The sequence below is a fragment of the Megalops cyprinoides genome, chromosome 12 (genome assembly GCF_013368585.1).
Source record: "Megalops cyprinoides isolate fMegCyp1 chromosome 12, fMegCyp1.pri, whole genome shotgun sequence".
Taxonomy (NCBI): Eukaryota; Metazoa; Chordata; class Actinopteri; order Elopiformes; family Megalopidae; genus Megalops; species Megalops cyprinoides.
Genome location: NC_050594.1, coordinates 32,679,304 through 32,695,721, shown reverse-complemented (window position 1 = coordinate 32,695,721; position 16,418 = coordinate 32,679,304). Strand labels below are relative to the sequence as shown.

General features: G+C 43.5%; 1 protein-coding gene across 1 annotated transcript in view; it reads right to left on the bottom strand.

Annotated features, from left to right (window-relative positions):
- Nucleotides 1–5,523: 5,523 nt before the first annotated feature.
- Nucleotides 5,524–16,418, bottom strand: part of fancm (FA complementation group M) — an 81,638-nt gene continuing 70,743 nt past the window's right edge. The window contains exons 16-23 of the mRNA XM_036541507.1: nucleotides 15,006–15,074; nucleotides 13,862–13,975; nucleotides 13,588–13,744; nucleotides 13,258–13,364; nucleotides 11,988–12,524; nucleotides 11,216–11,528; nucleotides 8,945–9,242; nucleotides 5,524–5,730 (exon numbers count right to left, since the gene is read on the bottom strand). Coding sequence (XP_036397400.1) covers nucleotides 5,607–5,730; nucleotides 8,945–9,242; nucleotides 11,216–11,528; nucleotides 11,988–12,524; nucleotides 13,258–13,364; nucleotides 13,588–13,744; nucleotides 13,862–13,975; nucleotides 15,006–15,074 — 1,719 coding nt within the window. The 3' untranslated portion in view covers nucleotides 5,524–5,606. The remainder of the gene's footprint in view (nucleotides 5,731–8,944; nucleotides 9,243–11,215; nucleotides 11,529–11,987; nucleotides 12,525–13,257; nucleotides 13,365–13,587; nucleotides 13,745–13,861; nucleotides 13,976–15,005; nucleotides 15,075–16,418) is intronic.

Sequence of the window (16,418 nt, the reverse complement as noted above, 5' to 3'; positions counted from 1 at the left end):
TAGTGCTTCCCTTTTGCTATTAAGACAGATTTTTTTTCATTTTGTCTATTTTTGTCAGTTCATATATGTGCAGAATTCAAGTTTTTACATATATGTGAAATAAAGATGTTTGAATTTGTTGCAATACATTCCTAATGCTTTTAATGCTGTTATAACATTACAGATGTGTGCAGTTGGATAGTCCGAACCTGAGATCTTGTTAGATCGAAGTGAAGCAAAGTTCATACATCATCAGGGTGAGACTCACTCTACAGTGCCTAGCTAGCATGCAGGTCTCGACTGTGAACAAAATATAGAGATCATCCACACAAAAAATTACATCCACATATAAAATTATACAGGGACAGATAAAATGATGGAAATGCCAAACCGTATATGAATATCTACTAACTAATGAGGAGTCTGGCCACCCTTTGCCTTCAGAACAGCTTCAGTCCTTCTTGAAATGCCATCATACAAGTTCTTAACTGTTTATAGAGGGATCTGGTCATTGGGGATGTATGGGGAGGTATATATATATATATATATGGGGAAACATCTAGAGCACTGATTCTCAATCCTGGTCCTGGGGCCCCCCTGCTCTGCACGTTTTCCATCTTTCCCTGCTCTACCTACCTGACTGAACTCATCAGTGGCACTTTTGATTAGCTGAGCACACCTGAGCACATTTAATCAAGAGCTTGTTTGTCATTTCAATCAGGTGTGTTTGGAGTAAAGATAAATAGAAGATATGCAGGACAGGGGGGCTCCAGGAGTAGGATTGAGAAACACTGATCTAGAGGAAATAATGTATACACCACAGAATACACATAGTCACCTAAAATGGCTTTGTATTATTTGGCCATAATTCTACCACGCAGAGTAATGACAGGACCCAATGAGTCCCACATGATTGCTCGCCATACCGTAACACATCTACAACAATTTTTAACAGTTTTGTACAGGTAATATAGGTTGAAGGCCATCGGTAAAGGACAAAAGTGAAAATCGGTAAAAAATGACTCGCCAGACTATTGTCTTCTGCTACTCAGTCCCATGTTTTGTGCTCATTGCACTAGATTATTCATTGTTGCACATTGGCCCTGGTTACAAGCTCTTTCCAAATGGCAGCTCTATCATAAATATCAGCTTTGTGAAGCTCACGGCATAGAGTTTTTGTTGAGACTGGGCCATAGAGGAGCAGATTCAGTTCTGTGGTAATTTTTACCAGTGTTCTTTCCTGATGCAGTTTCTTCTTCCTTGGCATATACCATCTTCATTTCAGATCACTCTTATTTTGCTAGTATGAATGAGGTGTTCAGAAATTATAAAAGCCTCACAATAAATGTTTTTTAACCTGTAGTATGAATTTATTTGTGATTAAACGATGCAGGTTCGCTTATCACTGGGTTTGAAGTACAACAGTGCCTTCATGTGGCCTTATTCAGTCACTGCAATAACTACGTCTTCTCATGCTTACCAATTTACAGAAGAGAGAGTATACAAATATACAGTATAAACAATGTCGCAGCAAAGTAAATGAAGTTGGTGGGTTTAGGGAACATGACAGCAGATGAGGGTGGTGGAAACGGTAGTTGTAACGGTGTCACACATAGTTAAATAGACCGGTAACAAATAGAACTTAAGGCCTTTTGTACACCAAGTCCGTATTTTGAGTACGGGTTTTTTAATCCGTCATCCGATAAAAAATCGTTACGCACAGAAACCTTACACATTGAGTCCAATGCGTTTTATTATTCTATTCGTTGCGAAAATTCGCAATACGAGACAAAATGGAGTCGTCAAGCAGTGAGGATGATTTTGTGGTCCTTTCATTTCTTGAAAGTAGAAAAAGAAAAACAAAACATTGGGTCCATCCAATCCTGAGAATGCGTCAAGAGGAAGGAGAGTTTCAGGATGTCAGTGGTCTAGTTTGATACGCTGCTACCAACAACACATTAAAAAGAAGATCAACAATTTCCGCGAACCAACTGATCCTGAACAGCGACTGGCAGTATGTCCATACACACACACACACACACACACTTCATGAGTTTAATAGGCAATCCAAGTTGCCATCGGAAAATTGCGCGCTAGGTGATCAGCCTTTCGACTGGATCCGAAGCTATATTCAGGGCACAGCCTCAAAACGCTGCAACATACAATATCATGGTCAATAGTTGACCTGTGACCAGCCTGTTTATCACACTTTTCTGCCAGAGCTGATGTGTGAGTATTTGTGTTTCGAGGCTGTACCGGAGATCCCAGATCCAGTCGTGCGTAATTGCCTAGTTCGTGCATGCAGTGTTTACACCCTCTTGACATTCCTTTAAATTGTTCCATCAATCTCAGCGGTCAAAGGCTTTTGACGGATGCGAAAAAACGTAGAAAATCGAACCTGTTCCGAAAACTTTAATGACGGGCGAAAGTTTCGGAGTCGGTGTGTAAACGTGACTGACACAAGGTGAGGTCGTATTTATTTTTGAAACGTGCGACAATTTCGGCCGAAAAATACGGACTTGGTGTGCAAAGGCCTATAAGAATATCCATGATTTCCACATTTATTTCTCACCATTTTACTCACCTCTTAGCCATGGTCCTTTCTACCAAGCTGCCAGAAGATTGTCATGTTAGTGTGACAAAATGGCAAAATAATCTAAAAACGCATTTCTTTCATGATCACGTTGCAAGCTCTTCACGAGGCCATCAAATTCATTATGATACATCATGATCTATGTCAACTACTTACTGTAATGCTGTATGCACTTTATTATAGAAGTAGAGACAGTCAGTTCCTTCTCTACTATGCTGTTGGCTATATTGCCATTATGCTGCAATGTGCGGCTGTGTATATATGTGTATGATATTATGTAATTTCTATCCATTGATTTTGTGTGTTCTCATTTTAATGAGCATACCAAATTGAATGTCTAACTGTATGTGGCAATAAAGTCGACAAAAGTTGATAAACTTTTTTCATGCCTATATAAGACGACATGAAGGAGGCATCTCCCAATGTTTTATTCAAATGTTTGTATTGGTTTACATTTGAATAAAGCATTGTACTTGCACCTTGTTTCTTTTCCCCTTTTTGTAATCCCTAACTGCATATGTTGTGCTCATCTCACTATGACAACCATGGTACTCATGCAGGAGTGCCTGGGCGTTGCGAATACATTCCTCTGATATACTCGCAAGCCGACCACGACTATTTCCCAAACTACAAGTCGTCGAGTGCACAGCAGGGAGCTAAGAACCAAATTGAGGATGGGTGTGGCTCTACTGACGTCATTCAAGCAGCCTGACAATGCCACCGGATTCCTGAGAGCAGCGAGATGAGCAGCACCTGCTGACATACCCACCCATATCCCTGGCAGAACTAAGCCAGTTTGTTCTGCCACGGTGGGCTGCTCGTCATCATCGGCTGATGTCACAGCAGGGATCAAACTGTAGAGCTCATTTCTAAATAATTTCTAACTTATCACAAAGGTTCATTTTCTGCATTTAACTGCCAAAATAATAACAATAATAACAAACAAGTTTTTGGTTATGTGACAGTATAAGGGTTATCTAGTATTACTTGTGTTGCCATAGATTAGTGACCCACAAGGGGTCACCATTGCACCTCAAATCAAGTTTAAAGTGTTCTTTAAATTCCTGTGATTTATTGAATGTGTTACTGAACCTACGGAAGTGTGAAATGAGGCAGATGGGGGGTTTTGATGCTGCAGTATCTGTGCCTGCAGAGGGAAAGGAGTTGTGCAGGGATAGGCACTGCATATGTAAATACGAATTTTGCTCTTCTATATGCGAGAATGAAATTTTGACACTATGCTGTCAATATGCATAGCTAGAAGTGAGGCCTTGGCTGCAACGTGTCAGTTCAAAAACCTGTTGTTTGTGTGTAGCTCAAAGACGTTAAAAAATCAGTTAAAAAAAACTGCTTGTTTGGGTTTGTGATTGGAGTCAATGTTTGCTGCTAAGTACTGGAGAATGTAAATAGTATGCTTGAATAATACTGATATGTTTGAGTATCAGTATATTTTAATCACACTTGTGCTGCACACAATATTTTGTTTGGACACTAAAAGCTTTATCTCTCAAACAATTTTTGTTGTGTATACAGTGCGTGTATACTGAGTATTCTGAACTGAGTGTTCATGTGACCATGGGTCATAGTCTTTCCCATCAGCAGTAAATATTGACCTGTAATATTAGCTGGACCTCCAGCAGCCTGCACTCTGCCTTTATGACACACTTGAGAAATGTAAAGAGAGTAGGTGACAGATCTTACAGAAGTGACATATTGCACGAGTCATTACTTAACTTTAATCCAATATATTTTACATATATACACACACCATATATAAATATATACACTCAGTGACCAATCAGCCGATCATCTGGCAGCAACTCAATGCGTAAAATCACAAAGACAAGAGGTTCAGTTGCTGTTCAGGCCAAACATCAGAATGGGTAGGAAATCTGATTTAAGTGACTTCGTCACTTCAGAATTTGATGTAAACAACATGAATCCATAGATCCATCCTGCCTTGTGTCAACAGGCCAGAGGTGGTGGTGTAATGGTGTGGGGAACATTTTCTTGGCACACATTAGGCACCTTAATACAAATTGAGCATCGTTTAAATGCCACAGCCTACCTGAGAATTGTTGCTGACCATGTGCATCCCTTTATGACCACAGCCTACCCATCTTCTAATGGCTATTTCCAGCAGGATAACGCACCATGCCACAAAGCACACGTCATCTCAAACTGGTTCCAGGAACATGACAATGAGTTCAGTGTACTCCAATGGCCTCCACAGTCACCAGATCTCAAAGAGCACCTTTGGGATGTGGTGGAACGGGACATTCGCAGCATGAATGTGCAGCTGACAAATCTGCAGCAACTGCATGATGCTATTATGTCAGCATGGAGCATCTCTGCGGAATGATTCCAGTACCTTGTTGAATCCATGCCACGAAGAATTCAGGCCATTCTGGGGGCAAAGGGGGGTCCTACCCACTATTAGAGACGTGTACCTAATAAAGTGGCCACTGAATGTTTGTGTACACATACAAAATAGATACATGTATGTAAATGTCATCTTTAACCAGATCATGACGACATGGGGACTGGCTCTGTATAATTACTCTCATGCATGCAGGCCCGAGCTCTTCATATGCTTTATAGATGACAGGATTGTAATACATTATATACAGTAAAGAACTGAACAGAAAGAACTGATAGAAAAATAAAGTGCTTTTTATTTAGGTTTGTACAGTCAGATTTTTTACAACACAAAAAACATGCTTACCATCATTTTTTACAAACAAAATCTATCAGCATAATTTAGTGCAAAGCAAAAAATGAATAAATCTGATACTTTAGATCCATATCATTTTAGTGTTTCATTCATCAGAAAGGATCAGAGTGATTTTCTGTCCCCACCTCTTCCCACCTGATATCTCCTTTAAATAGCAAGTGAAAGAAAGAGACGTGCCTGAAGACCAGAAATGGACCTCTGTGCCCCATATCCCGGTTATCCTCCGCTCTGAGGTGCAGTGTTTTGGGTCAGTGGTGGGTCAGAAAGATGGCATTGGGGTCAGGGGTCGGGGGTGGCAAGTCAGAAGCTGTGTTTCTTGTCAGTGGGCGGCGCAGTGGGACAGTGAACTTCGGAGAGATGCCGCAGGATCTCCTCTGCTCGAGAGTGGCTTACACGGGCTCCGTCCACTAGGGCCTCCACCGAACTGAAGGGGTAGCAATCAGACACCATTACACAAAGCATGTGCAGAGGCTCCTCACTGCTTTATACACACATTTCTTCTAAGAACTGTAGTGTATCTAGCCAACTAGTAATGACTGCTGGCACCTGACTGCTCAGACTGAGGAGAGGGGGGCAGGGTTGAGGTGCATCATAAACATTTGGCTTTAAAAATGGAGCAATTATTTCACATGTAATAAAATTCCTGCATACTTAGTCATCACAATATCACCAATGGAGTAATAGGTTAAAAATGTTTAATGCTTGTGAGGTTTCATGTGAACATTTTAAAATATCACATGAAATCTTATAGACATTACCATAGCTCTCAAGGTCTCAACAGTTTAAATAGGGGGTTTCATATGGTGCCTGTTAGATTTTTAACAGAATCTTTGCATAAAAATATACATATACACCTATACATCCATACCTACATCTACATCTGTATATACAGGGAAATCTTATCAAAGTATGCTTTAGGGAAGCACATCCATCAGTTATCAGGTCTCTAGTTGATCATATATAATATACAGTATATAATAGTTGACCAACATACAATTTATGCGCTTTTTAATATTGAAATACTCATTATTTTCTTCTGTTATTTACTTAGGAAATGTCCTTTGTTGAATTCTTTAAAGATGGAAGAAAATGTATTTGTACAATATGCTTTACAATCCTTCATTAAATTAAATACAAAATCTGACTGGTTTTAATAATCATTTGCTTGCAGAAAGTGATGACTTTTTCTCTGCCATGGTGATCCAAAGTTAGCTGAACTCAGTTTGGCTTTTTCTGAAAATATTTGAAGTGGTACATGCTATGGTATTTAATTAACTCCAGACATAAGACTCATGTTCAAGCTTCAACTTCTTAATTACTTTTTTGCTTATTCTGCCCCATTTCACTCCACTGAGTATCAAACAAAATGTGAGTGTGAGCAAAAAATAATTGTTATAAGCAGACTACTTAATCCTTACAAGCAAAAATAATTATTACAAGCACACTGTGTGATCCTTACAAGCAGAGAATTTAAACAGCATTAGTACAGGAATGATTCTTTCCTTATTTTTTCTAAGTATAGACTCCTATCTCTCCTATCTCAGCTATTCTAACAAACATTGTATTAAAAGATACATAATTATTGAAAACAAAAAACTCAGGATGTCACATTTTAATGTCACACTAATTCAATTTTCAGAATTTAACATGGCTCTCCCTGCCTCTTTGCAGGCTTGCTGCTACAACTCCACCTGGGATCCAGGCCAGTGTGGGGTGGAGCAGCGTGTTGGAGGGGGCAAAATTTAAAACTGAAAGTTAATCAAACCCTCTGTGTTTTCTACATGTGAATCATCACTTGGCCACTATACACAGCAAAATGTGTTTTGATGCTTCCTCACACAATCATAACAACCTATCTAGCAACTTGCAATTGCTAGGTATTAATTGGAAAGCTCGTTAAAGTCACAGTTCAGCTGCTTTGAATGAGTTCATCAGCAAGTTAAAATGACTTTTGCATGTTAACCCACTCTTTTTAATATGTGCCATTATTCTGTGACATCTACCATCAGTGAGAAACATATAGGCTTTGGATTTAAAACCTCTGTTCCCTGTGAGAGACTCGGGGAGCCAATGACATGTATACAGCGGGGAGTTCCATTTGAACTTTAGCACTGCAGAGAAAACAGCAGCAGAAAACACAATGGAGCAGTGGACAGAAAGCTCCGTAAAGCTCCAGAAACCCCAGAGGTATAAAACACAAAAGTTATTTGAACACACAAAATCCAGTGCTTACATAGAGATTTGGGTATTGGAATTTAATGTAATTACTTTTTTGTTTGTCTGGCTATTCAAAAAACAACAGGGAGCAACCAAGAACTCATTCTAAAAAACATTACCAGTGTACTACACTGCAAAAAATAGCCCTTCAAAAATAAGAAATAAAATAATTAATACAAGGTGTTTTTTGCTAGTAATAAGTGAAAAAATCTGCCAATGGAACTAGTGGAAATACACTTGTTAAGATTTCTTGAAAGGGATCTTAAAATTAGGTGGAAAAAAACTAACTTTGACCATTTTTAACTGGTATTAGGAAGTGTTTTTGTGTCATGCAGTTTAAAAACCTTCTGACTTGTCAAAAAGGCTTGCTTAATTTGATATACCACTCAAAGTAAGATGTTTTCAAGATGGTTTCACCAAACAAGATATTCAAGATGCACCATCTAAAAACAAGTCCTTGTAGCTCAAGGAAATTTTGCTTGTTTGGTGACTGTGTCTTATATTAAGTGTAAAGAGATATTTTGACTTGAAAAGAGACAAATATGCTTGGTGAGATTTGGATTTTTTGCAGTGTAGTCGATTATACGTGCTAGAGGCCCAACACACAGAACCCTGTACAACTATATTAAGATATATACACCAATGAGCCAAAACATTATGACCACCTGCCTAATATGCTGTTGGTCCTCCGTGTGCCGCCAAAACAGCGCCGGCCCACCAAGGCATGAACACTACAAGACCCCTAAAGGTGTCCTGTGGTATCTGGCACCAAAACATTAGCAGCAGATCCTTCAAGTCCTGTAAGTTTCGAGGTGGAGCCGCTGTGGATCGGACTTGTCGGTCCAGCACATCCCACAGATGCTCAATTGGCTTGAGATCTGGAGAATTTGGAGGCTAGGGCAATACCTTGAACACTTCATCATGTTCCTCAAACCATTCCCAAACAATGTGTGCAGTGTAGCAGGGCGCATTATCCTGCTGAATGAGGCCACTGCCATCGGTTCACTTGTGAGCAGTTTTGGCTCATCGGCGTATAGAACCAGCAATACAAGGTTCAAAAATCCTTGTGGAGCATTGCTGCTGTAGCCTGAAGCCAGACATTTTACCTGAATTTGCACTATGGAAAAATGAAGCAGTAATAATGTGTTATTTGCTGCTGTGTGTCAGGCAAATGAATAAGAGGAAACAAAATCCCTGGCTACAGCCATAGAAGAAACACTCACCTCATCACCTTGTAATACAGACTGCACAATAACCTCACTCACCCACAACGGTTACAGCTGCACTCTTGTGAGGTTGTACCTGTTATGTAGTTGTTATTTAAAGGCTAGTGTGGGATGAACAGCAGGCCCTGCAGAGCCAGGACTGAGTATAAGGATGAGAGGTGTGATGGGAGACGAGACAGCAGGGCTCGGCTGTACCTCCTGAGCAGGTGGCCCACCGTCTGGAAGGCGTGGCACATGTTGAGGGCGGTCACGTAGCTGACGCTGGGAAGACTGAGGTAGACGTTCAGGGCCTGCCGCTGGTGAGCCCTGACCTCCGTGGGGACGGTGATGGCCTGGCCCTTGCTGCGCTCCAGCCGGGCGAGCTCAGCCAGGTGGCCGGCCGTCTCCTCGGGCCCCCTGCTGAAGAGGACCTTCACCCCGGCCAGCGCGAGCGTGGACCGCATGCTGTCGCAGTGCGGGGAGCTCTGGATCCGCCGTGACGGGCCCTCGCACCCTGGGGGCACAGTGCCAGGGTTCAGAGACAGCGAAGCAGAGGAACATGCAAAGCAACAGACTTTCTGTGAGCAGGTGGTCCCCTAAAGCCCTCTTTCTCTTTGTTTCAATAATAAACAGAACTGGGACACCCTGAGATAAAGCCCCAAATAACCTTGTATCCCAAACGCTGCTCTCTTCTGTTGCACATTCCCATTTAAAGGAGTGGTCAGGAAATGCAAAGAGCAGGATAAAGCAAGAAATTTCCTGTCAGGTTTTTGGAGCATATCCATTTTTTAATGTTCCCTGTCAGGTTGTGAAATTCTCCCCCTCCCCACATAACCAGGTTCTGCAGTACCAGCTCTCTGGGTGGTTCTGTGTGTGCGGTACAAGGGGGATGGAGAACAGTGCTCCTCTAAGGACACTGCAATGTCTGATTTTCTCCCCTACACATTGACACAGCAGCTACACAGCCCTAACCCACTAGAACAGTGAGGCCACAGTGCAACCTGCACCCCCCCTCGCAGAACTCTCACAGCCCCCCCCCGACCTGATCACAGCTGTCCCAACACAGTCAGCGCCACCTGCTGTTCTCCCTGCGGCGGGGGCATCTCTGTGATGCAAACTTTTACGTAATCATGTAATATTACATTATTGTCAGTTACCCAAAGTGAATTACATTTTTACATGTTTCATTTCATTCATGTTCCATTTATACAGCAAGACTTTTACTGAGGCAATTGTGGTAAGTACCTTGCCCATGGGCCCAACAGCAGTGCCCCAGCAGGGAATCATACCAGCAACCTTTTGGTTACTAACCCCATTACCCGCTACACCACACTTCTGCCCATAGTCCTTCAATAGTTTCATTTTCTCAGCTCTTTGTAGCACAGTATAAAAAATTGTTACAAAGTTTTTTGTATTAAAAAAAAACACAAGAGAGGTCTAGTCACATAAAGACATCATGAGTGGATTTCTCTGCGTTTACTGTAATCATATGTCTTGGCACAAATACTTACTAACCATTTCAATTTGGATGGTAAGTGGCGTGGAGACTCTTTTATCAAACATGCCTCAACAGGCAGAACTTGGCAAATGGTTATCTGTCAAAAACATCTCCACAGGGTTGTGTACTGTTACGCTGGTTTTACATTGTGCAAGTGTGCAAAACACACACACAAGTAATCAGCACAGTTCTTTCAAGTCTGTTAAAATATTCCAAGAATCTTGTGTATGCATTCTTCATGATTTTGTTCCACGGTGTGATGTCATAACTTGACATAAACAAGTCAGAAACAAGGGGGCTAATCTCTGGCACCTATCTGGCACATAACACTACTAACAACCACAAAAATAAAGGAACATTCTACATAGGCAGCTGATGAATTTAGGCATCTTCAGCTGATATTAGATCTCCACAGGGATAGAAACTTTTTAAGGGAAATTTTTAATCTGGACAGAAAAATACTATCACTTGTCTGTATGAAATAACATCATAGGGAAACAGGAAAGCTGACTGATCACCTCATATACATTGGGTGTGCTGTAAAGTAAGCTGGCACTACTCAGACTGACTGGGAACATTGTGTCTGTTTCAGGTTTTAATGGTTTCCATCAAGGCAGATTTTTCATGCTCCACGGCGCAAAAGTAACGGGTAGCGAGCGCTTTATGCTCCACATAATATGATCCTTAAATAATATGCACTTTTTCCTCATATTATTCATACATAACTGTGCATAGTAGGACAGCAGTGCCCTGTTTTTTGAGATTTGAAGTAGACAGTACACTGTGTTCTGTCCTGACTGCATTTGCACTTTTATGAATTCTGCAACAGGATAATTCTTTCTCCCCTGAGGATAACAGTAATCAAAGAACAGGAGGACATTTATTTATCTGAAAAAAAAACACCTTATTACTGTATGTTGGCTGCTAAAGCACAAGCCGTTTATTTATGTTTAAATGGCCAACCATAAACTAACCCTATGGCCACTCACCTGGCCTGGTGCTCTCCTCCTCCAGGATGAGGCAGACCCTGTCGAAGCGGCCCAGCAGGCCGGCGATCCTGTCTGTCAGACGCTCGCAGCCCAGGCTGCTGGCCGCCTCCGTCTGCGCCCGCCTCTCCACGGCCATGCGGTTGCTGACGGCGAAGCTGCAGACGGCCAGCGGGCAGACCCACGTGGTGACGCCAGGCAGCCGGCGCAGGCAGGACAGCACCTCCCCCGCTCCCCCGGCGACGCTGCGCTCGTCCGCCAGCACGCACATAGGGGGCGCGCCACCTCCTGCACCCTGCCCAACCCCACTCTGACCCTGACCCACAGAGGGAGCGGAGCGCTGAGCCTTGAAGAGGCAGAGCAGAGGGTAACGTTAAGGATGACCATAACAACAGCCTTCTGGGAGAGAGGTACGGAGAAGCGCTCTGGGAGCTGGGCTTATAACCTGAGAGCTACAGGTTTTAATTCCTAGGTGATACACTACAGTTATACCCTTAGGCAAGGGACTTGATTCGGCTACTTTATTTCAGTATCCAGGTGGACAAGTGACTAATACGTAAATTCAAAGATATGCCTGGGCAGAGGCGATGTAAGCAATGTAAGGAGGCCTGTGCGGCCAAACCAGGGGGTTTCTGGTTTTTTGCATTTTTGAATCCTTTCAGCAAAACAAATTGCCTAAACTTTCACATTTGTTTCTACACAAAAACACTAAGTGCATGTCAGAGTGGACTTGGAGTCTTTGGAGAAACGGTTAGTGTAGCAATGTGCCGTGTACCTCTCGCTGTTTTTGCCAGGACTGTGTGGAGCTGGGCGCCCAGACCTGTGCTTCAGACACGGAGGCCTGAAGGTTGAGCCTCTGGCGGCACCTCTCCTTTAAGGACACCCCCTCTGGGCTCCTGTGGCCATGGCTAGCAGGGGGCACACCCTGAGGGGGTTTGAACAGGGCCTCACCCGGCACCTGCGCTGGCCTGCCAACGCGTGGGGGCTCTTCGCTGTTCCCTCTCTTCCTCTTGCCTTCCTCCTCTTCCTCGCTGGAGTCTTGTGGGCGCACAATTCGGGAGCGCTTAGTTTTCCTGGAGGCCTGGTGGTGGGGGTTCCTCTGTCCTGCCCCTGCCCTGGCTTGCCTGAGCTGGACCCTCCGCCTGGTGGGGTACATCCTCCTCCCACCCACAAAGGACTCCTCCGGAATCAGCTCCACCCCTCCCGCTCCCCCTCCCTCCTCCTCCTCCTCCTCACTGCTGCTCAGCTCCTCCACCTCACTGCCATGCACTACAAAGCTGTCCTCCCCGTATGTCTCGTCCTGCTCTGGAACCTGAGGAGACGAGCGCAAACACAGGTGACTGCACTGCCATCACTGTAGCATACATCCACCTCCACTACTAACCTACATCCACCTCCATCACTAACCCATACCCTATATCCACCTCCATCACTAACCCATACCCTACATCCACCTCCATCACTAACCCATACCCTATATCCACCTCCATCACTAACCCATACCCTATATCAATAACCCATACTCTATATCCACCTCCATCACTAACCCATACACTATATCCACCTCCATCACTAACCCATACCCTATATCCACCTCCATCACTAACCCATACGCTATATCACTAACCCATACCCTATACCCACCTCCATCACTAACCCATACGCTATATCACTAACCCATACCCTATACCCACCTCCATCACTAACCCATACGCTACATCACTAACCCATACCCTAAATCCACCTCCATCACTAACCCATACCATATATCCACCTCCATCACTAACCCATACCATACATCTACCTTCATCACTAACCCACACCCTACATCTACCTTCATCACTAACCCATACCCTATATCACTAACCCATACCCTACATCCACCTCCATCACTAACCCATACCCTACATCCACCTCCATCACTAACCCATACCCTATATCCACCTCCATCACTAACCCATACCCTACTTCCACCTCCATCACAGCCATGCAGCCCTCAGAGGCCTTGCTGTGTCTGATTTGGACCTAATTCAAACAAGCCGTACCTGTGAGAAGATCTCCACATCATGCCTGGGCTTGTAGACCAATTTGTACTTGCTGGACATAGCAGGGCTTCTTACTGACTTCATATAAACCCCCTGCATCTCAGAGTCTGGCCAAGGGGAAACACACAAAACTGAATGATGAAAGTAGTCAGAACACCTTCAGCCAGGTCACATCATTTAACTCTTCTGATAATAAGGATCATCCAGAGGTACCGTTACACTGCAGGAAATGGTAAACGTGACCAGTGTAAGGAGTACAAAAGGCTCAGTTAGTTGTCAGTGACAGTGCACTGGTCAGACAGTTCTCCTGAGCCAGCAGCTTAGACCCACCATTCAGGCCTTGAGAGAGCTGAGAGGCATCCACCACAAACCCATCCAAGGAGTGGTTCTGCTCCTCTTCCTCTGCTTCATCCGAGGACACAGACCCGCCTTCTTCAGATAGCTCCGCTTCCTCGTCCAGGAACTGCCGTGCCCTTCTGCCCACAGGCTGCAATGAGAGGGAGGGGATGACGGATGGGGGAGGGTGCTGCTCATCCAGAGCCACAGTAACAGGCTCTGTACCAGGGTGAGTAGAACTCAATTTAAGTGCAATTAGTGATGTCACCTTAGCTCTACCCTGAGGGGCATGGCAAGAGTGGGGGCGGGGTGCTTTGGGGCGCCGGAAGGAGTCCTCCTGGAAGTCCTGGTCTGACATCCTTTCACCCTCACTCTCCTCTGACTAGAAAACAGGTCAGATGCTAATAAACTTTAAGGCTAGGACAACATAAAATTATCAATATTCATTGATACCATATTGCTTTCTCCCAATTACGATGCACATAATTTAACTGCAACTTCCACTGATCTGCAGTTCAGATCTGCAACCCTTGACTGCCTCACATCCCATGCCAGAATGAGCATGCTGTGGTACCTGCTTCTGCTGATTGAGAGGAAAATTACAAGAGCAGGAGACTTTAGAATTAGGCCAGCGTGACATCCTCAAACCACTGCCTGTTAGTTCCTCCACTGGGGACATCAGACTGGAAATGGCGGATTATTTCACAAAAGCTTGGTTTCGGAAGCAGCAGGATCTGCTGGCATGGTGGAATATGGAGTATTTTCTGAGACCTCTCTCACTGTGAAGGTCCTTAAGCATTCCAGCAGCATCATCCTGGAGCAAAGCGTGCTCAGTAAGGCAGGGCAAAGTTTTAGCTAAAACCCAGGACTGGACATGCTTTGCAGTTTCTACAGGACCACAATGCAGAGACTTGCACTTGTGAAACTGTGCTTTGTTAACTAGTCATGTTGATGAATCATTTTCACCACCAGAGTATTTCACAGAGCACAGATCATCCATTCCATTAATGCTGGACTTTATTTTGATCATCATGGACTTCATCTGAATTTTTTCTGACATGAAAAGGCATAAATATTCCAATTGTGTTATTTTATTTCAGAAAAAAAGTTTAGTACACAAACTGTATTGGATGCAATTAAGGTGGCAAAAATCACACTAGAACTGTCTGAATGACAGTTGAAATAATACTAATGTTAAGTACAAAACTTTTAATGGCAACATGAAATTGAAGATAATATCAGTGATGTCATATGTTTTCACAGCCCATGCAAATACGTACAAGCTGTGAAGCAGAGGCCAAATCTGGTAAGACAAATACTTCTATCACTGAAGAGGGACTGAAAGGCCCACAGCAGAAAAATGTTTGATATTTAAACCTGCCATTCTGAGTTTTTTGAGTCTTGGAGCTTACTGTGCTTATTGCAGCTGCCCGCCTCCGGGCAACCTGAACAGGTGAGTCCACATCACTGCACATCTGAGCCTGAAAGGGAGGGATAAGGACAGCATGTAAGCACAGACTGGCAGAGCACTGTCATGGCTGAAACAGACCAACAGAGGAGGTATGGAGCTCTTTCCCTTTATCCTATATATCCTACTTTCTTTCAGTTCTATGAGAGATGTTTGCTGTATTCACTCGTACTCTGACATGGTTTTTAATGCACCAACACAACAGAACTACCTTTGCTCAGCAGTACAGAAACAGTGCTCCGCCTAGATTACAAATTCTAAGCTCTAACTACCTACCAAAGTCCAGCGAGGTACCTTTACCTCACAGCTGCAACTCTGCAGCAGAATAATCACAAACTGAGAATAATCACAAACTTCATGAATTTGAGGGGAAAGTAAGGTTTCATGAACCCCATTTTTGATAGAGCTGTATTGTCAGTAATACTGTCAATATTAATATTAATATCGAATTATCCAATCAAAATACTTTGCTCTGCACAGTATATTACGATGGTTCTAATCAGTAGGTCATTGACAGGACAAGACAGGTCCACCCACTGTGGGCCGACAAAGCCTCCTTTTCCCATCACCACTGTGCATCGCCTGTCCTTGGAACACACTCATGTCACGAAGCGAAGAGGAGGCACAGTAACAAAGCAGAGCAGAGTGTTAACACCGTCTGCGTTCAGCAAGACAGCCCCGTTACCATGCCAACTCTGAGTCCGACCAAGGCTCTTTAGCAGCCCACTGACGGGCTCCTTGACCACCCACACCTTCCTCTATGAGTCAGGCAGAGACTGGGTTGTCTACCACCTCCTCGTAACACACACACACACACAAACACCCTCAATGACAGCGAGTAATTAACACCTAACCTGCTGCTGCTTTCATCTTTGTTTTTAAACATTTATTTATTGGAATGAAACAAAAACGTTGTCACAACAGAATACAATAGCATATCATTCAACTTATTCCCCCTGTCCTCCCCCCTCCCTCTTCCTATAGCCTCTCATCTTTCAACTTTCCATAAAAAAGTGAAACTCAGAATGACCTTCAGTATGTACAGTACATCTAGTAACGAATGGAGACACACAGGTGGCAGACCAACAAACAAAAATAATTATTGGGAACATTTTAAATAAAAAAACTGCAACACCCTGATTGCATAGGTCTGCACACCCTTTCATAATGGGGGCTCTAGCTGTGTTCAAAGTTAATCACATTCAAAATCATGCCTGTAGGCAAATAGCATACACCTGCCATCAATGAAAGTGATTCTGATTAAACCCAGATTTAAGTCAGCTGTTGATGTAGGATTTGCTTGAATGTTCGGGGTGGCATCCTACTGGGAGAACCATGGTCCGCAAAGAGTTGCCAA